General features: G+C 32.5%; 1 protein-coding gene across 1 annotated transcript; it reads right to left on the bottom strand.

Moving 5' to 3' along the window:
• Positions 1-1,175: 1,175 nt before the first annotated feature.
• On the bottom strand, positions 1,176-10,482 carry LOC132061024 (uncharacterized). Its single transcript, XM_059453912.1, has 7 exons — positions 10,452-10,482; positions 8,874-10,041; positions 8,125-8,467; positions 7,954-8,042; positions 4,167-4,346; positions 2,938-3,047; positions 1,176-1,280 (listed from the first exon to the last, which is right to left on the bottom strand). Exons 2-7 carry the CDS (start codon positions 10,018-10,020, stop codon positions 1,176-1,178), a joined length of 1,974 nt encoding a protein of 657 aa, XP_059309895.1. The 5' UTR covers positions 10,021-10,041; positions 10,452-10,482.
• Positions 10,483-26,310: the final 15,828 nt, after the last annotated feature.

Genomic DNA, 26,310 nt, shown 5'->3' with positions numbered 1-26,310 from the left:
ATATTATGACAGGAACTTTCATGCTTCATAATGCCCATGCATATTTTTGGACTTCCAAAAAATTTTCAAACAAGTAGCTATCACTCTGTCAAAAGTAACAATAAAGCACAAACTGTTGGCTGGAAAGAGTTTAATGTTCCATTAACGGAATGCACTAAGTGAAAGCCCATTAAATACAAAAGTTTTCCCCAATGCCCAACGCATTAGAAAAGATTGTTTTCGTGGCTGTACTAGATCAAATCGATGTTGTGGTGTGTGTTGATTAAATCGTCTCAGGGAGCCTTCGACTATTTTTATAGCCCCCTTCACAAATACGTCGAATCATATTTATCTTTTACATCTTTGCATTTGTATCGTATCCCCAACAATAGGATACATCTGCATATATATATATAGAGAGAGCTCATTGTTAACAAAAGAGTCGCATACGATCTGACCATTAATTTCCTGCGGAATTTAGCACTACCGTAGGATCCACCATCTAGTAAAAAAACCTTTTGTAAAGAAGAATGACTAATTTTTTTAATGTTAAGATTGTAAGTTTAGCTTGAAATATCCATTGACAATAAATAATAATTTAACTTTTAGGTTTGCATCAAAATATATCTAAATTGACTGATTTTTTTTTATCGTTAGCTGGAATGGAGGAGGGGGTTATAGTCTCAAGGCCTTCTATTTTTTTAAGAAATATAGGTACTTAAGAAAAACTTAGAAAATGGTTAAAAAGTACGTGCTGCTAAAGGATTCGAACGCAGGCTGAATGCTTCCTCAACAAGCCACTTAACCAGCCATGGAGCCTTGTGTGTGAAGTGGTGTCCTTTTTAATATCTATAATTATTCTATTCTTTTCCAGAATAATATACATAATACATATATATTAAAAAATTTAACGAAGCCGTGTCGGATGACACCCCTTCCTATAAGGTGGGTCCGCCCCTGCGTAACAGGTATATCAAGTTTGCAAAAGGAACTACAGTTGCCATTAGAATACCAACATAGAAATACTGTAACTTTCAGGCATCTAAAGACAATTGCTCAAAAGCAAATTCAACATAGCAGGGAACTACCCATGTAATTCCTAGAGTTAATGGTCAAAAACACACCCAAACTATCACTTTTTCTAACTTCGAGCTACTTTCATACCTCTTCCTATCTATTCTCTTTACCTACCTAAACTATTTCCTTCCTTTTTGATTAAACACACTAGCCATCTCGAGTTGGCCAAATATTTGTAATGACAACAAATTCTCAACTCCTCCAAGGATGGTGTGGAGCCCATCCTGAATTGATGTAACAAAAATGGAACAATGTAAAGTTAAGGTATGAAACTAGATAAAAGATGATAGTTTAGGTGTGTTTTTAACCATTAACTCTAAGAAATCTAGCGAACATAAGTTCTCCAAAGTCGAGATATGAAGAAAGTTCAGTTTTCTACTGTTCCTATCTTAGTTGTCTGCTAAAATATTGTTTCTTCTAGAAGAATAGTAGGCTATTCAAGCACCTTTTTGGTTTTTAATTATTTGTTCTTAATTTCAGACAAGAGGAAGTGATTTCCTGGTACCTAAAGCATATGTTCTGACACATCATCAACTTCATAATAAAGGCTCAACTAAATAGGTAGATATTAACAGAATCCCACAACTTCCCACAAGGTATTCCCATCTTTTCTTCCATACCTTGTAATTAGATTCTGACAACTCCATTGCATCCAGAACACAAGAAATGCATTTTAGGTAAACTAGTTGAATCTTTTGTTAAGATCTTGAAATAACAATCTTATAATGTGGTTTAATGCTGAAAACAATCATTTTACCACTGCAGAAATTGGTGCCTCGGAGAAACCTTTGACGGAGCCCAAGATTTGAAAGTTCGGAAGATTCAACTAAAGAAGAGGAAGCTTTGGAAAGGGTAAAGAAAATTTTTTCTTCAGAATTGACGGGTTCTTTAATCTATTTCGAATGATATAGACAAATCGAACGAATATGCTTATTATTAACGATGCCACTCCCTATTTTTTTTTTTTTTTTTTTTTTTTTCTAGATACATCCATAAGAAAAACTAATCATCTTTATCCTACCACTATAAAAATTTTAGATTTTTAATAATTATCCAAGATCCTACACCATCTAATACCGTTATCTCAATAGATTCATACTGTCTATTTTCTAGTGTTCTAAATACAATATATATCAAAGTGTAGAAAGAGTCAAAACTTTTTAAATATCTATTATATTTTGTTCTTCCAAAAGCGCGAACGTTGCAAAGATGAAGCAACCTTTAAATAGAAACTCTTAAATAATAATATTCATCATTTTAAAACTTGAATTTGTTTTAAAATTTTGAAATTTAGATTTAATATATATGTTTTTAATATTTATGTGACATTTTAACTGTTAGTACTCATTGATATAGGATACGACTGAATGCAGTTTTCTACTGATTAATACTTAAAGAAAGAGGAAGTAAAATATTGTTTCTTCTAGAAGAATTAATTAAAGCATAAAAGAGTTTTTAATTTGGATTAACAAAGAATAGCAAGTTAAAAGAATTAAAGATACAAAAGCAAAAGTATGTTCTGACACATCATCAAGGAAAAAAAAAAACTAAATAGAGAGACATGTAAAGAAAGAGACTTCATTATGCCCATCTTTTTTTTTCCTGTTTTGTTCTTGCATCCAGAACCAGGAAATGACTTATATATATTTCATTTATTATACATATCCGCATATATATATAATGTGGTTTGAATGCCGTGAAATCAATCATCCATCCACATAAATCCGCCTCTGCTCTTGAGCAAGCAACAATTATGTAACTACAGTTTACAGTATTTTTACCACAGAAAAAAAGTCACCAGAGACATCCATTATCAAACTTTACAGTGAAAAATCAATATTCTCAATCTGAAAACAAGAATAAAAGAGAAGCTAATCTTACCCCACAACAATCACAACCAAATCCATAATGAACTGATCCTCCACCCATTAACCATGTTGAAAGATTAAATTTAGGTAGCGATTTGCAATCAGCAGCTTTGGCCTCAGCTCCTGTCATACAAGATAGCAACTTGTGATACAAGTCCAACGACAGCTGAATCAAGACGCTATGGTAAAATAGAAATTTCCTAATTCTAGCCAATTTTAGTGGAAACAGAACACTGAGTTTCTTCAAAGAAGAGTTCTGGAAGTTGGGCAATTATTCCTATTGGATATATCAAAAACTATGTTACATAAAATAGGGTGCAGACATCCGACACATCACACAAGTATGGATCTAAGAGTAGGATCACCATCACCGTAACACATGAGCACCAGTTGTTCCAAGAAACAGTACCATGAGCCAAGGAGAAAAACACAAAGAAGAGATTGATGATCATTTATAACCTCTCACCTTTCTAATCTGCAAAGATTTTCTTTATTCCTCAATCATAGAAATACCTTCTAGTAGATCGAATATATCAAGAAGCAGCAAAAAGGATCTATCATCTCATTGGAGTCTGATCTGATCATGAGTAGGGGTGAAAAGGAATGGAAACATCGAAACTAGAAAATTCGAGCACTTAAAGTTGTCACCACTAAGGAAAGTTTGCATTATTAATCAACATAAGCATCAGAGTTTACAAACATGACTTCATATATGCATGCTGGTGCATGACAGACACTTCTGCCATCTATTGCTTTTCATGTTAAAGAGCAAAGTTACCACAATGCACAAGAGATTGCAGCTCTTAAATTTTGAATGATCAGTGAAACTTGAGGTGGTTTCCATGTTGATTATATTATTTACATAAAGACGAGTATAATGTGCATGTGAAAATTCTATGTCATATTACAAATTTTAAGATAAAGAGTGTTGTAGTGATACAATTTTTTAAAGTTGATATCTGACAAAAGAAGTATTGACATATGTGTTGGTGGAATCTGATGATCAGATCTTGCCACTGATGCGCTTTTCCTTTCTGCATACAACTTGGGAAATTGCTCTTCCAGTAAGTGCTCAAGAACCAAGCAAACGTTGGGGTGTCCACTTGGACTGATCACACAATTTTCACAATAAACTACAGAAAGGAAAATGACATAGTAAGAAATGGCGATTGGAACATACTAATTCCTTATCAGAAAAAAGAAAGAAAGTAATCAATATAAGTTGGAGGAAGTTGAACTGACCATGGCCACAATTAAGAACTACAGGTCGGCACAACAACAGTTTGCAGATCCCACAATGCAAATCTGTCATAAGCACCTGCTTACTAGTTGCAGTATCCAGAACAAGATAGGTCTTGTCACAGGATTCTGATAAATAATCATCAAACTGAGGTGAACAACATCCTACTTTCTTCTCCTCTTCTGGAATAAGAAAAATGTAAGACATCAGAAAACTTTATCCTTAAACACTTCCCAGAAATAATAAGAGATCACCAGATAATCACAATCTACAGTATGGTAGTCAAGCAGCAAACTCTCAAGTTGATATTGCACATCTATTCAGTGACTTTTAATTAAAGTAGTACATAAAAGTTACTTTTAAACACAACCATAGCCAATATTAGAAGACGTTTGACCCTCCAAATAGTGACAATGACAAACAAAATGGAAGAGAAGGACTGGTCAAAGATAGAAAATGAAAAGTACGTATAGGATTATTTCTTATTAGTATAGAAGATTGGGTGTCGTTTGCAGAAAACCATGTCTTTTAGTAAGATTATCTATTTTTTGGTATACTCCTCGTATACGGGCATGTTTCTTGCCCTTTTTTTTTTTAAACGAAACGTTGTTAACTTATGAAAATAATATACACAGATTTACGGAAACAAAACATTCTTTCAGCTTGAACAGGCACTAAAAATTCTGTGATGACAATACCTTGTAAAACAAAGTAACAGATGGCATTATCCTATTTCTATGGTTTTTTTGGTAACACTGTAAATATTACCATTGACTAAACAAAAGACCACAATTACAACCTAAAGAGCACCTAAAATCACCCCCACTTGGCAGTGATCTTAAGCCTCCAACAGAACCAGCAAACTAGTTACACAATATTCTATGCATAATCCCTCTACATCTATGTAGTTGCTTATACAAGTAAGGTAAAGTTAATCTATCAACTATTTCCTTCTTTATCTGCGTACCACTCCTTCTGTATGTACATGTGAGCCTTCAAAAAATTTCCTATTCCGAGCCATCCAAGTATGGTATATCATGGCCCCCCAAACAGCAGCAACAACTTCCTTCTGCATTTGCTTCCAATGCTTCCTTTTTATACTGGTAAAAATCTGCTTAACAGTGCCTTGATGCAATTGAATGCCAACCCATTGTAACAAAGCCTCCCTAATAGTTTTGAACCAAACACACTCCGCAAACAAGTGTTGTGAAGTCTCCAAAGTTGCAGAATTACAGAAGCAGCAGTTTAAATCTTCCACTGGAATGTGCAACTTTAGCAATCTTGCTTTTGTGAGCAATCTTCCTTTTACAGCCAACCACACAATAAACCTATGTTTATGATGGCGTTATGAAACATCAAAGTAGGAAGCAGATCAAGCATTGATCAGTTTTTTTATCTTAACAAATGCTGCAGTGGAAATTTAAGATCCAATGTTGTGTGATCCTAAAACTTATCTCATTTTCTTTACACTACCAGAGCTTAATGATCGACTTTCAGTAGCCAAAAAGGAAAAACGAATAGTCCGAATAGGTAGTTATCAAGTCTAATAATTCTTGTCGGAAAGGACATATTAATTTAATGACAACAATGAAGTAACAAATAACATCCTTATATTATTGATTAAATACATGCAGGGGGGAATCCAACGTAACGGCACGCAAATCCAGTACTTTCAACGCAAAGTATAAACTCTTGTGTGTAAAATTGGAATAACTAGTAGATATGAACACATAACCTTAGAAATATAATAGGCTCAATGCTAAGTGTCTTAACATAAAAATCATGCCAATTTTAAGGAGCTATCTAGGTATTTAGCCTATCGATTTTAATCATTTGAATTGATTCAATCTAATCAACCACATGCCAACTAATGTTGATAAACCCAAAAAAAAAAAAAAAAAACAAGTAGTGCTAAATGGACTTAATTTATTGTACAACCTAAATTAGGCCGCATTCATATTGGGTTTACCAGTAGTCACCCGTCAATATAGTCATATAGACAACAACTGGTTTTTCATTTGATTTGGTATTCAATACTAATAAAAAAAATCAGACTATGAATGCTTCTAAGGGTGTGTTCGGTACGGAGGAAAACATTTTCTGAAAAATGTGTTCCAATTTTCTCATGTTCGTTTGGTCAAAAATTTTGGAAAACATTTTCCTCAAAATTGGGGAAAATGACTTCCCTAATAAAAGTAGAGAAAACAAATTCACAAGTTCATTCCACCAACTACCCTACCACCACCCAACCCAATCCCAACCCCCAAACCCCAACCACTCCCAACACCCCACCCACCCCACCACCCTACCCATGCACACCCACCACCCCCCACCCCCGCCCAAAAATAATTTTTTTTTGAAAAAAAATTTTTGACATTATTTTTGATTTTTTGCACCCCCAACCCAAACCCCGCACCTACCCCCCCCCCCCCCAAAAAATTATTTTTTGGAAAAAAAAAAAGTTGACTTTTTTTTTGCACCCCACGCCACCCCACCCCTGCCCCCTACCCCCCCGCCGAAAAAAAAATTAATATTTTTGAAAAAAAAAATTTGACGTTTTTTTTTTGTTTTTTGCACCCCTCCCACCCAAACCCGCACCCTATGCCCCCGCATCCCCAGAAAAAAATTATTTTTTTAAAAAGAAGTTTGACTTTTTTTTTTCACCCACCCCCACCCCCCCCTACCCCACTCCTCGCACACCACTGCCCCCGCGCAAAAAAAAAAAATTAATATTTTTTGAAAAAAAAAGTTTTGAGATTTTTTTGGTTTTTTGCACCCCACCCCACCCGCACTTACCCCCCCCCCCAAATATTTTTTTTGAAAAAAAAGTTTTGACATTTATTTTGGTTTTTGCACCCCACCCCCCCCCCCTCCCCCCCAAAAAAATTGAAAAAAAGTTGACAATTATAAAAATTGAATGTTTGCGTGGTTAAAAATTAAAACTTTTGGAAGGGGTGATGGGGTTTTTTTTTTTTTTAGGGGGGGGTGAAAAAAGTTTTTTTTTTTTTTTTTTTTTGGGTAGGCGGTGTCTGTGTGTAAAAACCCACAAAAGACAATAAAAAACTTCAAAAAAAAAATGTTGGGGTTGGGGAGGGGGTTTAGGTGTGTATGGGTTCCACGCAAGGGGGGAGGGCGTGATGGGGATAGGTCGTGTAGAAATTTAGAAAAAAAATTAAAAACTTCAAAAAAAATATTGTAGGAGGGGGTGCGTGGGTGGGGGTAGGGTGTGGGGGGAGGGGGTGGTGTATGGGCTACGGAGTGGTTGGGGGTGGGGGTGCAAAAAATAATTAAAAAAATGGAGGGGGGTAAAAATGGGGTGGGTGAGTGGGAGGTATGGGTGGGGGGTATGGGGTTGGTTTTGAGTTGGTGAGGGTTGGGGTGGGGGTGCAAAAAACAAAACAAAAAAATCGAAAGAAATTTTTTTTTTTTTTTTGGACCGGGGGGGTGGGGAGGGGTAGGGTGGGTAGGTGGGAGTGGCGTGTGGGTGGGGTTGGGGGTATGGGGTTGGTTGGAGTTGGTGAGGCTTGAATGAGTATTTTCCAAAACGTTTTCTATCAACCAACGAATATGAAAAATAAGTAAGAAATTCACTTATTTTCCACTACCCAAACGAACATGAGAAAATAAGTGAAAATTCACTTATTTTCTAGGAAAACATTTTCCTTGGAAACATTTTACTCCATACCGAACACACCCTAAATGTCCATAGGTTCCGATCAAGTAATTTCTGAGGCATAATCAAACTTTTCCAGCTAATCGAAGAATATAATAAACACTACTACTACATACTTTCAAGAATGGTATAGTCCCAAGCATCTGAAATTTGAAAATATATTGCTTCTTCCACCACCAGCTTAATATCTTTGCTTAATCCATAACTATAATGAGTTTCAACATCACTAGTACACATCAAAAAGAAGCTAAAGTTGACAGAACTTAATTACAAGTACTCATACAGACACTCCACTGATGCGTCTCTCGATCTGCCGGATTTCCCTCTCACCCCGGATTTCCCTCTGCTTCTCCCACTTCTTCTTCTTCTTCTCCTCCTCCTTTCTGATGATCACCTTGATCTCCTGGAGGCTTCTGACCTCCTTCTCCTTCCCCTTCCAAAAACAAAAGTCCTTCCTCTTGATGCTTCTGACCCCCTTCTCCTTCTTCTCCTCCGTCTTCCCCTCGATCTTCTTCTTCTTCTTCTTCTTCTTCTTCTTCTTCTTCTTCTTCTCCTCCTCCTCCTCCTCCTCCTCCTCCCCCCCTTCTTCTACTTTTTCGCTTCCCTGAAGCAAGTAAATGCATGTAGATACTGCCAGAATAAGAAGAAGAAGATGAGCAATATAATGATGATAATGGAATACAAGATCGACAATATTGTAGAAGTATAGGGTGTTGATCCATTTATATATTAATGTTGACTTTGCTCGTCTTATGGAGGATTTTGTGCTATCTACTTTTTAGTTTTTAATTGAATCTGTGCTTCTATACATTGTCTTTGTGCAAGGTTTATTTTGGTCCTTTTTTTTGTTTTTTTTTCCCGCAAATCTCCCTTCACTCCAATGAAGTGAGCTCTTTGCTTCACGATTCAAGCGAGAAACGGGGCCTCGTAGCTTTTTGTCGCTTCACGATCTCAAAATCACAGCTATGTATAAAGAACAAACTTTACATTTCATTTTGCCACCATGCAATTGCAAGTGGAAGGTGGAGAGACTTACCTAACAACCGGTGATACTCTTCTGCACAAGAGTTGGTTGAGTTGCCAACTTTCTTGACATAGAAAGTTTCATCTGTTGATTCCAGGTCAAACGTGCATGTATACACATATTGACCAATCCTGTCACGCACGTCATTAAATACAGAGTACCGGATAACCAAAGAAAACCTTCCGTCTGAATTCCTCTTTCCTAGATAAATTAGCTTGCCATTGGCATGCTTATCCAGAAGCACATTAGGGTCAACAATGCGGGAGAGATCAACCTCATATGTTCCATCGATGGGTGGATCACCATAACTGTGAATATAATCAACATAATCGAGCTGTACTCCTTTATTGTACACCTTTATATTATGCTCCAAATTACGGATGATTAGCATAGCTTGAAATTTCTCAGTGTATTTGTACACTCGGAATTTGTACAAGTGATTTTCTACAATTACACAACGACTTGACCAACTGGCTTTCATAAGATTACAGGTGCAAGGTGACAAAGATTTTGAACGGCGATACTTATGCCAAATCTTATCTTTCAAGCTGAAAGCATAAAGTGTTCTAGTGCAAGTGTATAGACCCCAGTCAGACTCACCTACGTACAGCATCTTCTTGGAGTAGTCAATAATTATAGGATGGCTACTGACCCTTACACATGTCCAAACAAAAGCGGGTTCAGGTAGTGAAAGCCAACCTCGGGAAAGATTATTGATATCCAGCATCTCAAAGTGTGCATGTCTACGGGTCATACTACTAGAAAGCACATAAAGCCGCATATCAACAAAAAACATAACTGGCTTGGGCATGAAAGCTCTCAACCTTGGGTAGCCCAGCAGCCACTGCCTCTTGGGAATATCATAAACTTTGCATTCTTGAGAGAAAATTGCCGGGTCCTCATGACCTTCGGCATTACCAATAAAAAACACTTTACTGTCACCAGCAGTATATGCAACTTCCCCAAGACGAATATACTCGTCCCAACCGATGTTGACAACATAGTACGTACAACCAGTGTCACAATCCCGAGCAAGCACATTGATACAGGATTTCACTTCTTGAAAAAAGATCACTGTGGATGACCAGTTGTGGTAATCACCGGGCAAATCGGGATAAGGTGTCATTGCATCACGGGGGTTTTCAGAAACCTCGTCCATTCTCTTTTCTGTAAGTACCTCCTACAACAACAATGTTTCATATCATACTCCATGGAATTAATCAAAAAAAAAAACATTGAACGTAGAAATTTAATATTTAATCTGGAACAAGGAATTCAGAAAATAACATCTAACAGTAACAGTTACTAGTACTATTACTAGTTAAGTGGGCGAGCATCAGAGAAGTAATATTATTTAATTTGTTTTTCAATGGAAAGGTGAAAATATGATTTAGCAATAGTTTTTGTTGATAGACAAATATTCTGTTTGAGTAACACAACAAAAAGAAAGATAATAGTAATAATTTAAGCTGGGTGTGTTTGTTTTTTAGAGTTTTGCGGATCCCTAAACACGGAATCGCAACTATAACATATATTGAGAACAAACAACAGAACAGAACATCACCGTTAATTAAGAAATCAGAGACTTACAAGCAGCGTTAATTAAGAAATCAGAGATTTACAAGAAGCGTTAATTAAGATTCACAATTAGGTTTGGTGAATTTGGCTGTCGATTTAAGCGTAACTTGAGGTTTTAAGTAATCGTGTGGACAGGCATATTTTTTTGTCTTTTCGCCCAAGTATCTAAACCTAATTGTTTCAAAATTACACATTTTGTCCAAACCATCAACTTATTATTCACTTTAGCCCCAAAACATCACTTCTTTTACCAAACTGGCTATTTTACCAACTAGCTATATGTGCTTTTTCTCTTTTATTATACATAAACTAGTTATGGAAGGCCCGGGCTTACTCAAAATATAAAAGTATAATTTTTTATTAAATAAGTATGACCTGCTATTCCGTCTGTCCCAATTTATGTGATACACAATCCTTTTTAATCTGTACAAAAAAGAATGATACATTTCTATATTTAGAAATAATATAACTTAAAACTTTCCCTTTTACCCTTAATGAAATGATTTACAGCCACACAAATATCTATGACTTGTTTAGGCCACAAGTTTCAAAAGTCCTTCTTTTCTTTCTTAAACTCCATGCCTAATCAAACTATATCACATAAATTGAGACGGAGGGAGTACATTTTTCTACCGGATAACTAATTTAATGTATTTGCAGGTTAATAATACCGGATAACTAATTTAATGTATTTGCAGGTTAATAATATTTTATTAACAAGTTTTATAATTATTAAAGTTTCTTCATCACACAATTAGATGATTTTTAATGAAAACTTTATTTATGAGGAACAAAGTTAAGTAGAAAAATTAGCAAATCTCAAAGGGACACAAGTGATTCGATATCCTAAGCTAAGATGATAAAGTAGGATAATTACAACTTGCAAAAATGATAAATCAAAAAATATTTTCATATTTTTGTGAATTTGTATGCGTGTGATTTTATTTATAGATAAAAATAAATCTGTTTTGATACTTATTAAATTATGCACTCATTATTTTGTGTTAAGGGTCTATGCTGGTTAAATGTGATTTTTAACCTTAGTTTTAGACTAAATAATTTCTAAAATTATACCTGAAAATCATTTTAGTACAAATTTTTTAAACACATGAGCTCGGTAAAATATAAATATAATGTAACAGAAATGCCTACATGTAAGTAAATAAATTTTCAGAAATTCTCAAATTCAATGATGCAAGTATAAAGTAAAAGAAATGCCTACATGTAAGAATCTACAACCAACGAACCAATAACAGGAGGAAAAAAAAGTTGGAGGATAATATGCAACAAATGAAAAAGGAAAAAGGAGAGAGCGACAAGAAGCAAGAATATCTAGCGAAGAAATGATTGTTTTTTTAGGATAATAGATAAGATCAATAGAAGAAAGTGAAAGAAGAAATAAGATAGGTGTTCGACAGTTTTTAAAAAGTAGACCATAAGAACAAAAAGTAAAGTTGATGTAGTGATCTAGTACCTCAGTTGGTTGACTACCTGAACTTTCACCTTGTTGGTGAGGGTTCGAATCCCCACGTTGTAATCCCCTCCCGCATTTCCCCTTCCCCTATCCCTATGTAATAAAATAATTAAAAAAACAAAAAAAGTAAAATTGACTTTATACCATTAGAATCTAAAAGTAATTAATTGAAAAGTTTAACATTAATTTAGAAATTTTTGTGAGGATTACAAAAACCCTTGGTTCTCCCTTATATATAGTAGTAATATTATAAAAGATAAATCTGTAGTGACAAAATGTACCACGACAAAAAGTCAAGATTTAAAAATTATGTTCTGCTCCAAAGTGAATCGGAGACAGTATTGATTGGGCTGAGCATGTCTAATTTGATCCGCACAAGATAGAAAATCTGGCGAAATATCACGATGTAATAGAACATCATGCCTATAGAGGACTTCATCTGCTCCTAAATATTAGGTTGTATTTAAAAATGATATTATGTGTTCAAGCAATCAATTAAAATAAATTACAATTCGAATGTTTAAATAAAATTTACTGATTTATTTTTTGGTCTTCTCCAGCATTTATCATTTAAAGAAATACACCCTAAGGTTAACAATTTATATATAATATAAAGCTAGGTAAAAGAAGAGTGATGTGGCACCTCTCTCTCGCCAAGGATCCTATTTATCTTCTTTCTCATTATTTTTTTTTTGGAGAATTTTCTCTTCTTTATTTTTTAATGTACAAGAATAAATATGTCAATTACTACTCCATTAAATTCATATTCTTTAATGTACAGGGTTAATGATCTTTATTTTTATAACTCCCACAACTTTTTATTACTATAACCCTAAAAATTATTACCCATATTAATGGCATCATTTGGTATTCCATATTATAGTCCTATATATAGAGGCACTGTAAAGCTTTGTATAGTAAATTTTGTGATTTAATAAAATATTCCGCAAATTCTGCTTGCTTAGTAATATATAAAGCACATTATTTATGGTACATGACTTCAAGGGTTGTATTGTGATAACTGAGGATTTTCACATTTCAAATTTTTATTCCTTTTTGTGCACATCGATCTAAAGCCCGGCATATAAGTGAACAGTGTGCTTCAATTGACGGTCCTTTTGGAATTTTTTTCTTTTCAATCTGATCACTTGCAATTTTTTGTAACGACTCGTTTGGTCGTTATTGCGTTTTTGATCCATTTACCCCTGTTGACTCTTTCCCTAGCTCCATTAGAGTGTTTTTGACTCGTGGGGATGGGCGACACTGTTCCGAGGTCACCAGGCGAGTCGTAGTAGGATTTGAGGAAATTAGAGGCTTAAAGTGAAAAAACTTTGACCAATAGTTGACTTTTGGGTAAATGGACCTTTTGGAAATTTCGTCGATTCCATGAGGTTCGGAGGGTCGATTATGACTTGGTGGGATGTTTGGTTCGGATCCCGAGACATTCGGGAGTGTTTTGTACCCTTAGTTGGAAACTTAGTTTGGCCATTTGGGGGTTGACCGGGTCAAGATGACCTCCGTTGTGAATTTCGAGGGCACAGTTGAGTTTGTAGCGTGTTTTTACACATGTTTACATATTTGGTTTGTATCTGAGAGATCTCGGATGGATGTCGGTTTTTGGGTTCAACTTGGTGAAAAACTAAATTTTGCTGCTTTCTGATGTTCCGCTTCTACTGGTGTGTTTTCCGCCTCTGCGGGTCCGCCTAAGCGGGACTTGGCCTGTAGGCGCGAGAGGGTGAGGTGCGCGAGCTTTTCTGCTCGGAGGCGAGTCCGCATCAGAGAACAAGGTGTCCGCGGATGCGGAGATCGTTGAACAGAGCCTTATATTTTTCCAACTCGAACCATTTCTTTGCCATTCACAAAGTTAAGAACCTAGGGCATTATTTGGGTGTTTTTGAGGAGCGTGGGAGTAAATCTTCTTGAGGGTAAGTCTCTTCACTCTACTTGTGATTTTATGATGATTAGGATTGGAATCTATGCTAAATATTATGGGTTTAGTTGAAGAAATGTGGGTTATGAACCCTAGTATATAAAATAGGAGAGATACAAGCAGTGTGGTTAAGTCAAGTGGCAAGCTAATAACAAGCCACTTGGCAATTTTAAGACAAATTTTATTTGGCTATATAATAACATTGAATTTGATTTGGAAGATAAAGTTTTTGAATCATTTGATAATAGTTTTTGAAATTAAATTGCAAGATAAAATTTTCTGATTTTGAACTTGCAGTATAACTTTTTTTGAACGACAAGAAGCTAACTATTGAATTTTGAACAAATACTAGCTATTCCTGCTTCTATACGAAAGGGAAGAGGGATTCTTTTAGCAGAAGTCATTATCTTTTTGGCTTAGTGATAAAATAAATTGATAAATATTACTAATAGCTCTCTCAAAATGATACTATATACTATAGGTTATTTAAGAGGTTATCTTCCATATTGTAGGTGACATTTCAAGACAGTTGAGATATTAAGAAATTGAAATTAAACTTAAAAGATAAATATTTACTTTAATCTTGGGATAAAACTAGAAACTGTTGCCGTTTGAAGATATATATATATATATATATATATATATATATATATATATATATATATATATATATATATATATATATATATATTATTTTTGCTTTCTTGATTGACGGAAGAAATAGGGAAAATAATTAATGAAATTTAATTGTAAAGATAAGGATGGAGGTATTATCCGCATATACTACAACTAACTAATCATAAGATAAATATGGAGATATTATTCGCAAGTTCCTATTGGTTAAAACTTTAGAATTAAAAAATAAAGCAATTCAAATCTTATCCAATCATCAAGTTTTAACCGTGTGGTTACAAAAATTTAATTGAAAACAACACCCAAGTGAGTGCTATATAAAGAGGGCGTGGGAATGGCAAAAATGCTATTGATGGAGAGATTAATTCTTCTTTGCTTAAGGACTATATATTTGAAGATAGGAATACAATTCTCAATTAGAAATTTCATGAAGAAAGTTCTGAAAATGAGAAATTTAGTTTCGCCATCTGAATTACTTTGGCTTACGAATGCAAAAATCGTCCCTATATTGGTGTTCTTTTGAATTGTTAAAATGTCAGGCAAATTGTGCATTTTAGTTGCTCGAGAAATTGTAGCAATTAGTTGTTTGCTTGGTCTGCAGTTCTACAATAAGTTATAAATATGTGTATATGGTATGACTTATAATTTGACAATTGATCAATAATTCCATTATCTTTCAGTTGTAATTTTTTCTGCTTATAGTTCATGAGACTATCAATACTGACTATTAGATCTTCATCCTATTGCAGGTTTATGAAGCTTATGAATTGTGACTTTTTAATCAAGAAATTTAGGCGGTAATGCATACAATTAGTAAATTAACAATTAGTAAATTTATATAATTTGTTCGGTTCCAATGCTTTAATATTTATTTACTTATTACTGACGTTGATTGAGCCGTATTTGAATTAAAGATATCCTTCTCTTCATTTTCCAATCAGCCTTCTCAATAATACAAATAACAACCATGGACCTTCTTGCAGACATGCAAGTATCACGCATTTTAAAATGTTGGATACAAAATTAGAGTCTTTTTATCCTTTTTGGAAAAAATAAATTACCATGAAGGAATTAATTATTTTATATCTTTGTAAAGTTTCCATTGATTTTTAATGGGAGAAGGAGAATTCAAGGAAGAGAGTTCTTGAATCTTTAGAAACCATTAAATAGAATTAATTAGAAACATTCGCATTTTCTGTGAATTTTCATGTTAGGTTCATTACGTTTAGCTTTTGATCTTTTTTTCTTATTAATAATACTATCATTTTATGGAATTTAGTTTTTTGATCATATATGTCGTCCGGCCGTGTTTTTTTTTTCTTTTAGCTTTTACTTCTTTTAATTTTGTCTTCTTCATCTTTGTTCAGTTCGTTTATAAATTTATTGGGACTGTCTTTGTTTAGATATCACTTTAATTTCATTATAAGATTGTGCACCTTTGAGATATTATGCAAGAAAAAAAAGTATTGGTTACCAATAAAGAATTCAAACCCATATGACCTCATTAAATGGTACATACAAAAAAGATTAGTTAACACATTTAACAGCTTAGCAAAAAATAAGTACAGTCGCTAGCTAATATATAAAAAAAATACTTTAATTATGTAAAAAGTATGCATATTTTTGTCTATTATAGTCATACTTTATAATTATTATACAAAAATATACATTTTCTGGCTATTATTTTGATGGGAGGGTGTACAGTGTAAAATTCCTTAAAAATGGGTTATTAAGTTAGCCAAAAAGGGATTTAGTTTTTGGTTACTTTCAGGGTTTAAAATGAGACTTGGTCGTTCTTCGCTTACAAATATTTGATATCTTTTCCTAAGCATTCACAACTTGCAAAAGTTATTATATAACAATACAAATAAATCCTCTAAAAGTGGCACACCTTTAAAAGATAACAACTACTAGAAGTTCAATAATAAAATTTCGTGAGATTTTGGTTAAGTATTATAAAGTAGGATTATATGCTCTTTTTAAAAAAAAGTTTATTAAAGGATTAACTACTAAATGAAAATTTTAAATAAAATATCATAGCAGAGGAAATAATATAGAAAGAAGGGGATAAAAAAGGGGATGAAGTTCTAACTATTGTATCTTCCAAAGAGATCATTTCAATAACTTTTAGTTGATGCATGCGTAATGGTTGAATCTTCTCGATTGAAGTATATATTGGGATTGAAGTATGTTGTTTTTGATTAATTATAATGAAGTATGTTGTTTTTGATTAATTTTTATGAAGTATGTTGTTTTTGACTAATTTTAATGATGTTAATCTAATATACTTTATTTAATTATTATTTTTTATTAATTTTCATCGAATCAAATATATTGATCACATTTTCTTTGTTGTTGAATTTGTTGGTGATATCCTCACGTTTATTAAATTTCTATATATGTGCAAGTGAAAAATCAAGCTATTATGAAATTACTAAAATAATATAATAGAATTAGAAATCGTTTGCCATTACTGTTACTAAAATTAGTTATGCTTTCGCCATGCATTTTTCTTCTCTGGCTTTGTAAATGTATTTCTTTATGTAATTCTTTAATTAAATGTAATTCCATTAAATGCCTTCGTTATGCATATGCGACACTATTGTTATAAATAAACAAATTAAGAATTAAAATGAAAAAAAAAAAAAAGAAAGAGATGATAACTGCCTAACAAATTAAAAATACGAAATATATATAGAATATCTTTGGAGAAAGTAAGATGACAAATGAAAAGCTAACGTAAAATTTTTCGTTCTTGGGTATGGTGGAAGCTCGAAAGAGAGAGGAAACTATAACATAATCAAAGAAAAAGTTTACTCTCATTTGATATTTATCTTAGATTTATAAAAGTATGTATGTGTATTGTCGTGGCCTGTGGGCAACGATGTGATCCTGGATTTAGATTTTGTGAGGTCGAAAAAGCCTTTATTTCGATCAATTTTTCGATCACATGCGTAGGTCGATAACAACTTGGTCGAAAAAATTTCGACCACACGTGGTCGAAATTATATTTTATTTTCGAAAAAAATTATTTTATATTAAATTATATTTAGCTTTTTCATATTTAAAATATATATATATTTAAATATAAAAAGTAATTTTTTTCACATAAATTTATATTCCATGTGGGTTTGTTCAATTGAGCCCCACGTAATGGGCTAGATCCGCCCCCGGTGGGCAAGGATATCAAATCAGATGGCAAATAAATAAAATATTGTTTAACATGTTTTGGACAATATTAATGCATAAATGCAATAACAAGATGATCCAATTCATCAACAATTGTCTTAAGCAATATACAATGTTAATTGAACACTTAAACAAATTCAGATTATAATCATTAGTATGATTAAACATTTTTAAAAGTTGTCGAACTAAAACTACATTCAAACCCTTAAAGATAATATACATATCCATTTAAATTAAAAACTATTAATTTGGGCTTGGGTATTTAAGTCGATCTATATTTTGGGGAAATTTTTGTCATTCAACGTTATTATTCATGATTTTTCCACGTCTACTTGCGTTACGGGAAAGTCCCTTGGATTTAAATATTGAATTTTATTTTGGAATTATTATTTTATTACTGATTAAAATTTTGTTAATGGTAAAACTTAAAAGGAAAAACGCTAAATCTCACTGAGACTTTCTTTTCTTTTATATACTAGATACCAGAGCCCGTGACATATATTTATAATTTTATTTTTTGACAATTATAAAAAGAATTAATATATTCTACAACATTTCAATATATATGAAAGTCACGTATGTAAAAATTGAAATTTGGAGCAAAGGTTCAAAATTTGTGCGATGATGTTATTTCTTTGTTTCATTTTATATGACTTTATTTAAGAAAAAGGCTAATAGACAAAGTTTTCAAATAATCGCGTTAATCAAATTTGAACCAAAATTTCAAAACTTTTTTTAACTGATCAAAATATGGAAAGTGTCTTTTGAACTACCATTTCTTTAACTAGCAAGCTAAAAAAAACGTGAAACTTTTTATACATATAGTGATTATGTATATTGTCTCAAATTCATTCTGAATGATATCAAGTTGGAACTAAATGGATATAAGATTGTATATCCTTTTTTTTTTTTTTACTAATTATGGTTTCCTAAGTATGTACTAATAAATTATTTTGGCTATTATGAGACCGTATATAATTAGAAAAAGTCTTAGGACATTTCGGAAAATTAGCCTTTTGAGAATGTAATACCCATCTTTGTTTCTTTCTCCAAATGATTAAAATACTCCGCAAAAAAATTGGACCAACATCCGAAAAACTTTGCTAATTGACAACTTAATTGCCCAAAAAATTCAATTAATTTTGATTATAGAAATATACTTCTATTTTTTTCCATTGACATACGGATGATGGAGAATACGTATAACCAACTAGGGGAAAAACAATTAGTAAAGAAGAGCTAATTAATTGTGTCTAAATCTACATAACCAAAGTAAACCAACAAAATAATGGTTGATCATGATATATGTGGTTCATATAAAAATTAATCCTTGCCTATAAGGACTTAAACTAATGATATTACTTCAAAAAAATATAATATTGGGCGAAAAAAATAAATAAAGAGCATATAAAATAAATAAAGAGCACATAAATAGAGAACCAAAATAAATAAATAGCACATAAATAAAGAATCAAAATAATCCCAAAAAAAGGACCAAAACGACCCAAAAAATAACATTCAATTTCAACTCAAAATCCAAAAAAAAAATAACCTAAAATAAACCCTAAAACAAATATTGGACACTAAATAAAGTTATCAAATCTACTAAATATAGAAGGTAATGTAGTTAATAACATGAGAATATTATGCATTGGTAAGTGTTCATGACATTGGGAAAAAAAAAATGAAAAACGTACCGATGTTTTTAATATGAGTCCGGACGTGGGTTTTGGTGGGGCGGTTGGTGGTGTGGGTGAGAGAGAGGGAGAGAGGTTTGTGTTAAGAGGAGAGGGAGAGAGGAAAGAGAGAGAGAGAGAGAAATTAAAAGAAAGGACCAATTCAAATTAAAGTAAAGACCAACCAGTGGCAGATATTTGATGTACGTGTGGTCAGATAAATGTTTTCCAAACCACATGTGGTCGAAAATTGGTTTTTTTAATTTTTTTATTTTTAATTTAATGTTTCCCATTTAATTTATACTTTAATTTCGACACAGTGTAAAATATTTTCATTTTAAAAAATCGATGGTTAAATTCTCAAAATAAAATAAAAATTAAATTGTTGATTTTTCGATACGTGTGGTCGATTTTTTCGACCAAAAATGTGGTCGAAATGTATATTATTTTTTTTTAGTAGTGTCCTAACCATTTTGAAACTCGGTGGTTACATGACTTCTATCACAAAAAGACCTCATAGCCTTGTGTTGTTCATTGTACTAACGTGAATTAGGTTTATAGTTTTAGGTTTTTAGGTTTAAGAAGTATGTCCAAAAGAAATAGGATTAAAGCTTATTAAGGGTATAAAAGTCGTTCAATATTTGAAGGATATTTTGGTCAATCAACATTTATATTCATGCTTTTATAATAATATAGATAGATATAAAATAAGATCAAATTTTGCTTTTTATATATATTAATGTTTTGTATACCTTTTATATGCATTTAATAGGTATGAAGAAGTTACGGTATTGAAATTAGATGTAATCGTTTTGGAATATATTAGCAAAAAAGTAGGAACATAGGTTTCCTTATACATAGAAAGTTGATTTAGCAAAAAAATAGGAACATATGGAGGTTTCCTTATACATTGGAAGTTGTTTTACTATAGAACTCTTAAATAAATTGCTAGAAAATGTTTACTGCATTTACCTGTTAATAATACGTAAATATTTTCATATTCTTGTCTACTTATATTTTTTCCCCATTTTTCATATCCTTCTCGAATGGCTTAATGGGCCCCCTAAACTTGTCCCTTTTTTATTTTTTATTTTTGCACTTCGACTAAGCGTAGCGCAGTTTCTATTGAATCCCTGAATGTGACCATAAGTGTGTATATCAAACACAATCTGACTTACATAGCATATGTGATGAGTTTCATTATTTTTAACCTTGCTCATGAATGTCAGGCGCATCATACATGAAAAATTCAACCAATTAAACCAATCAAATAATAAAATTGGAAAATAAGAAATCAAAATTGGAAACTAAAACTGAAAATAAAAACTGGAAAATAAGAAACCAATACTGTAAACCCAAAATTGGAAAATCAAAATCTGAAAAATAAGACACAAAAACTGGAAAACAAACTGAAAACTAAAAAACCAAAACCAAAATTTAATATCTGATGTGTATGATTAAAATGGGTGGGTGTTTTAATTGGTTGAATTTTCACGTAGGATGCGATTAACATTCACGCGCAAGGCTTAAAAAAATCGAAACTCACCATATATGTTATGCAAGTCGGATTGTGTTTGATAGATACACTTGAGACCAAGTTCGGGATTCAATAGGAACAACACTTAGTCGAAGTGCTAAAATGAAAAAAAGAGGCAAGTTTAGGGTGCCGCATATGGATTAAGCAAATAGTATGTTTTTCTATCAAAATAAGAGGGTTTTGACATGCATGCAGAGGAAAACATTGTAAAGTTTTTCCATGCAGAGGTTGTTTAGTCCCATTTCCTATAAAATGGGCTTTTGGCCCAAATTGAAGTTGACCTCGAATGAAAATGGGCTCTTGGCCAAGAAGATATGAACCTTGGTCAGATTCATTGTTTACTTTTTTAGTTGGTATATATAGATTATACACTAATTATACATGGTCATATACATATTATACATATTTCATGCAGCGGCTATCTTTAGTTTAAATAGTTGGGTTGACAGGGCGTCCGATTAGAATTGCAAAATGGGCTGGGGCACATGAACCTATGGTCTATTCGCCAAACCAAGTATTATATGTACATATTTTCTAGAGTTGAACTAATATTATCTGCTGGCATATATGCTCCAACGGTGTTAAATGGTGCACTTGGTTGATGGTGAGTTATTTACTCAGAGGAGGAGGGATCAATTCTCACTCAATACTTATTTGTTCTCCTTGCTTTAGTGGTGCACTCACATTATAAAAATCATAGATACGCCTCTAACTCTCTGCACACCCAAGACTAGACACTTGGAGCATAAAAAATATAATATCGGGGTATAACATTAGTAAACTTGTCATTGGGATGGATCTAGCTTTGATACTATGAAAGTATGTATAATAAGAAGTGGATCTTGGCATAAATCAACCACAAAATCTTGATCTTGCATCAGTGATGATTGTTCAAAATCATATATCACGAGCTTAAATTTAATTCCACAACAAATATGAGAAATTCAACCGCCCTCTACGGCTCTTCCCCTTTCCCCTACACGCTCGGGACTTGACATTTATAGCATGATCAATATAATATAACACGGGGTCCCAACATCGGTAAATTAAGATTTAGTATGAATTCGGCTCTAATAGCATGATAAAAGATAGATCTCTGGCTTAAATCAACTCGATAAGCTAATTTATGATGTGAGGATCGTCCAAGACGATATAAAGAACCTAATATTTAATTCCACATATGTGGGGGAAACTCAACGGTGTATGTACCAATGATCACCCAGAACTTAATAAAATAATCATAAATAATGCAAGAATGTATACAGTAATATTTTTTAATACATTTATGCATATGTGCGTGTATAAATATATAAAACTCTAACCCATACAGTAGTGGTTGTTGACATTATTGAAATACTAGTTTATTGGCAATAGTTGGTTTGTCAAATTGTCCTTGCTTAACTTGTGATTTAATTAATTGCAGACAGCCTAAATTAGGACTAACTATTTGACTAAAGTACTTATGAAGCCTTGTATCCATGTGTTAGTTCAAGTTAACCAATAATGAAATTGATAGCTCTAAATGGGATATTTTACTCTGTCATAAACAAATAAGTTAAATATACAGTCAATCTGTGTTGTTGTTGTGTACTAAGATATTAAATTGAGAAATATTAATTAAACAATTATAAGTATGTTTTATTAGTGACGGACCCAATTTTTGTTTTTGCAAACGAATTCAATCAGAGAATAAGAACCGAACCACGTCAACAACCACTAGTACAAATGGCAACAAACACGCCAAGCTATCTTGTTTTTTTGTTCATAATGTAGCCTCAAATTAAGGATCATCAAATTATTTTTGACGAACAAGAAATCACTTATATCGAGTTTTTGAATCATTCAAATTTTATTCAAGTTCAAGATTAAGCTTTCGAGCCTTTAACCCGACTTTCTCGAGGAAAAAAATGAGAGGACTACATCTTGTAGAAGATAGTAACCCTCTTTTAAGAAAATAAAATATCATATTATACGCTATTTTTCTGTCATTTTTAAGCACGAAAATTGCACTTCATCCGTCTCATAATTAGTGTCACCTTAGCCAAAATATTTTATCCCATAATAAATGTCACCTTAGTCCTTAGGAAATCAAAACATAAATTGTCTAGTTTTTTCAATTCTGACAAAAAGTGACAAGTTAAAGTAACATCTAAATAATGATTGAAAAAACCATATAATAACTTGGTATTGTTGCATTTCCAATGTCAAAAGATTTACTACTTGTGAATGCTCTAATCAAGAGGAAGAAAGTAATTTTTATCATGTAAGGGTAATTTAGTAAACTTTATATTATGTTATTAGTTTCTTAATATGCGTGTTTTTTGCTAAGGTGACATTTATTATGGGACAACGGAAAGAGTCTAAGTAGTCGTTTGGACATGCGATTTCATCTCATGAGATGAGATCAGCGATTGGGCATGCGATTTCATCTCTGATTTCATCTTATGGGATCAAACCCCAAATCATCCAAAAAGACATGATTTGGAATTTGAAATCATGATTTCAAAAAATATAAATGTAAAATTTGACCCATACATTTATATTTTGTAAAACAAGATTCATAAGTTGGTAGATATAATTACCAATCATGTTTACCAACCATATGTATTAAATATTAATCTGCAAGTTGGTAAAATATATTTACTAATCATGTTTACCATGTGGGAGGATTATATTAAAGAGTAATTACATTACATTTCATGTTAAATTTTCCTTTTTATTGAACTAAAGTTTAATCAATTGATGTTGTATTTTTTAGAAAGGCCTTCTAGTAGCGTATTAATTTTATTATGAACTATGATTTACTCATTTGGTAAGATTGTATAAGAATTGAAAAAAATTTGATGATTTTCACAACTTGTGGGGTTTTTATGTTTATAAAAAAAAAATTACAACTTAAGAAATTCAAATTGCATGTCCAAACATGATTTCATCTCATGAGAAGAAATCATGTCAAAGGCTCTTAAAATTGGTGATACTTATAAAGTAATAATAAGTTCCAATGATGAGGTGAACAAATACCAAAGGGAACAAGTACCCCACTTCATTTAATTCGTAAAGTTGATAAATAATTATCTTTTAATTTATTTGGACAATCCCAAGTTGACTTCAATCATTGAGGTTTACAATTTAGGCGGCAAGCGCAAAGTTTATCTGACGGTGGTCCAAGGTATGAAATGCAAAAAATAATGATAAAATTGAGAAGAGAAAATGTCAAATTTTCGTATAATTGTCTAAAGAGTAAAAGTTATTACATTCCTTAAAGCTTTAATAGTTAGGAAATAATATATTTCTTCACCTATTTTTATAATGTTATCAAATTTTGGACAATAATTTATTGGCATACTTTGAATGAAAGTAATTTTCTACTTCGTAATTTCTAACTCCTCCAAGTATAACGAATTAGTACATAATATTTTAAGTCATCAAATTTCACGTAATTGGTGCTAGGAAATGATACGTGGCATTATGATAATAAAGCACATATATACACAAATATTGAAGGACAAAAAAAAAAAAGGCCTAAAAATGAATGAGTTATGAATTCCGACCACAAAAGTATGTCACATAGAGATGTTACATCAAATTAATTGTTTTGACGTATTTTTCGCCACTTGAATATTAGACTTTTGTCTACAAAAGAGTTCAAGTTTATAACGTATGTCTGACCATTGTACGTGAATAGACTCCAAACTTAACGAGGAAAAAAATAATAATGTGTCAATTTAAACTCCACCATAATGCTCAAAGGTGCATCTTAATGGTCAAAGTAAAGTGAGTTAAGTACCTTGAGGTCTTACATTTAAATTTTAGCGGAGATAAAATACTAGGTGATTTATTTTCTTTCACTCAATACTTGACTATTGAGATTCGGTATAAGTATCTAGGTGGTAGATAAGAAGCATGTCATAAAATTAGTTGAGATGCACACACATTGATCGAAACACGACTTCATTAAAAAAAGAAAAATTAAAACCCCATTCGGGCAGACTTTTTGTTATGAAGCTCTTGGTCCTCTGTACTCTTCGTCATACTTAGTGGCATTGAGTTTCTATCAATTTTAGCCAAGAATGACAACGTGTCCCTATGGTGAGGTGAGGTCCACTCTCATGCAATTCTGTAAACTCTCCTGTCACTCGTGTCTATTCCACTGTGCCCATGTCCCTTTCATGCAAAGCCACAGATTTCATTAGTTCTTAATTCTTAAAAGGGAAAAGGGTCAAAATACTACTCTAACGGAAAAAGTGTTTCAAAATATCATCCAAACTTATTTTGGATCAAACATCTCCCATCTCTGCTTTTCAAATATACCCCTGTTTTGTGAAATTATCCCCAAAATAACCCGAAATCATTTTTGAAACCATTTTCCGCTCCATCATTAAAACCCGACCCAACTAAATAATAACCTATAAAATCCCCTTATTCCCCCAATACGTAGGTTTGAAGTTTGAGGGAATTGGGGGAATAAAGGGATCTTATGGGTTATTATTTAGTTGGGTCGGGTTTAAATGATGGAACGAGTTTAAATAATGATTTTGGATTATTTTGGGGGATAATTTCCGTCAAGACAGGGGTATATTTGAAAACTTTAAGGATGAGAGGGGTATTTTTGACCCAAAATAAGTTTGGAGGATATTTTTAGCCATTTTTCCAAAGTAGAGGGGTATTTTTGACCCTTTTCCCTTCTTAAAATTTAAAGGCTCAATGCATATCCAGTCTTCCGAACTTGTCCTTTTTATTTCTTTATTTTGGCACTTTAAGTGTTGTTCTTATTAAATTTCTAAACTCGTTCTCAAGTGTATTTATTAAACCCTCTAAATCTAATTTTTATTAGAAGAAAAAAATAAAAGCGTAGTAATGAAGGTAAAATAATATTTTAGACATGTGGTAAGCTATTCTTTAGGTCATGGATGTGTGTTTATGCTTTGATTCGCTTTTCAACTTTGACTTAATTAAGAGCTTACTATTTTTTTCCCTCTCAATTACTGCTAATCTTAGTTAAAAAAAATGGCATAATTAAATTAGAATATATATTAGAATGTTGGTATATTGAAGATAGAATACTATGTATGTCAGATTTTATTTGATAGACACTCTTGAAGACGAGTTCAGGGGTTCAATAGGAATAACACTTAGTTGAGATGTCAAAATGAAAAAAAGGAACAAGTTTAGGGGGCTGCATATGCATTAAGCCAAATTTAAATACTTCATTTCCAAATTAAATTCAAACTCTAACATAGTTTCATTAAGGTAAGTGATAATTTTGTTTAGGCTTAATGCATGTCCCCCCCCCCCCCCCCAACCTAAATTTGTCCTTTTTTTTAATTTTTTTATTTTGGCACCTTAACTAAGTGTTGTTCTTATTAAACACCTGAACTTGACCTCAAGCGAGGCTATCAAACACAGTCCGACTTACATAACATATGTGGTGA

This window comes from Lycium ferocissimum, chromosome 1, assembly GCF_029784015.1.
Source record: "Lycium ferocissimum isolate CSIRO_LF1 chromosome 1, AGI_CSIRO_Lferr_CH_V1, whole genome shotgun sequence".
In the NCBI taxonomy this organism is placed as follows: domain Eukaryota; kingdom Viridiplantae; phylum Streptophyta; class Magnoliopsida; order Solanales; family Solanaceae; genus Lycium; species Lycium ferocissimum.
The sequence above is the reverse complement of the archived record's forward strand: the minus strand, read 5'-3'. Positions and strand labels throughout refer to the sequence as shown.

What these genes read in the sequence shown, in the direction of transcription:
- LOC132061024 (XM_059453912.1), bottom strand. Translation starts at nt 10,020, where the DNA reads ATGGACGAGGTTTCTGAAAACCCCCGTGATGCAATGACACCTTATCCC. An exon ending in AGAGTATCACCGGTTGTTAG is followed by an intron (nt 8,468 to 8,873) that starts GTAAGTCTCTCC and finishes TTATTCTGGCAG; the next exon opens with TATCTACATGCATTTACTTG. An exon ending in AGTTCTTAATTGTGGCCATG is followed by an intron (nt 3,048 to 4,166) that starts GTCAGTTCAACT and finishes CTTGTATGACAG; the next exon opens with GAGCTGAGGCCAAAGCTGCT.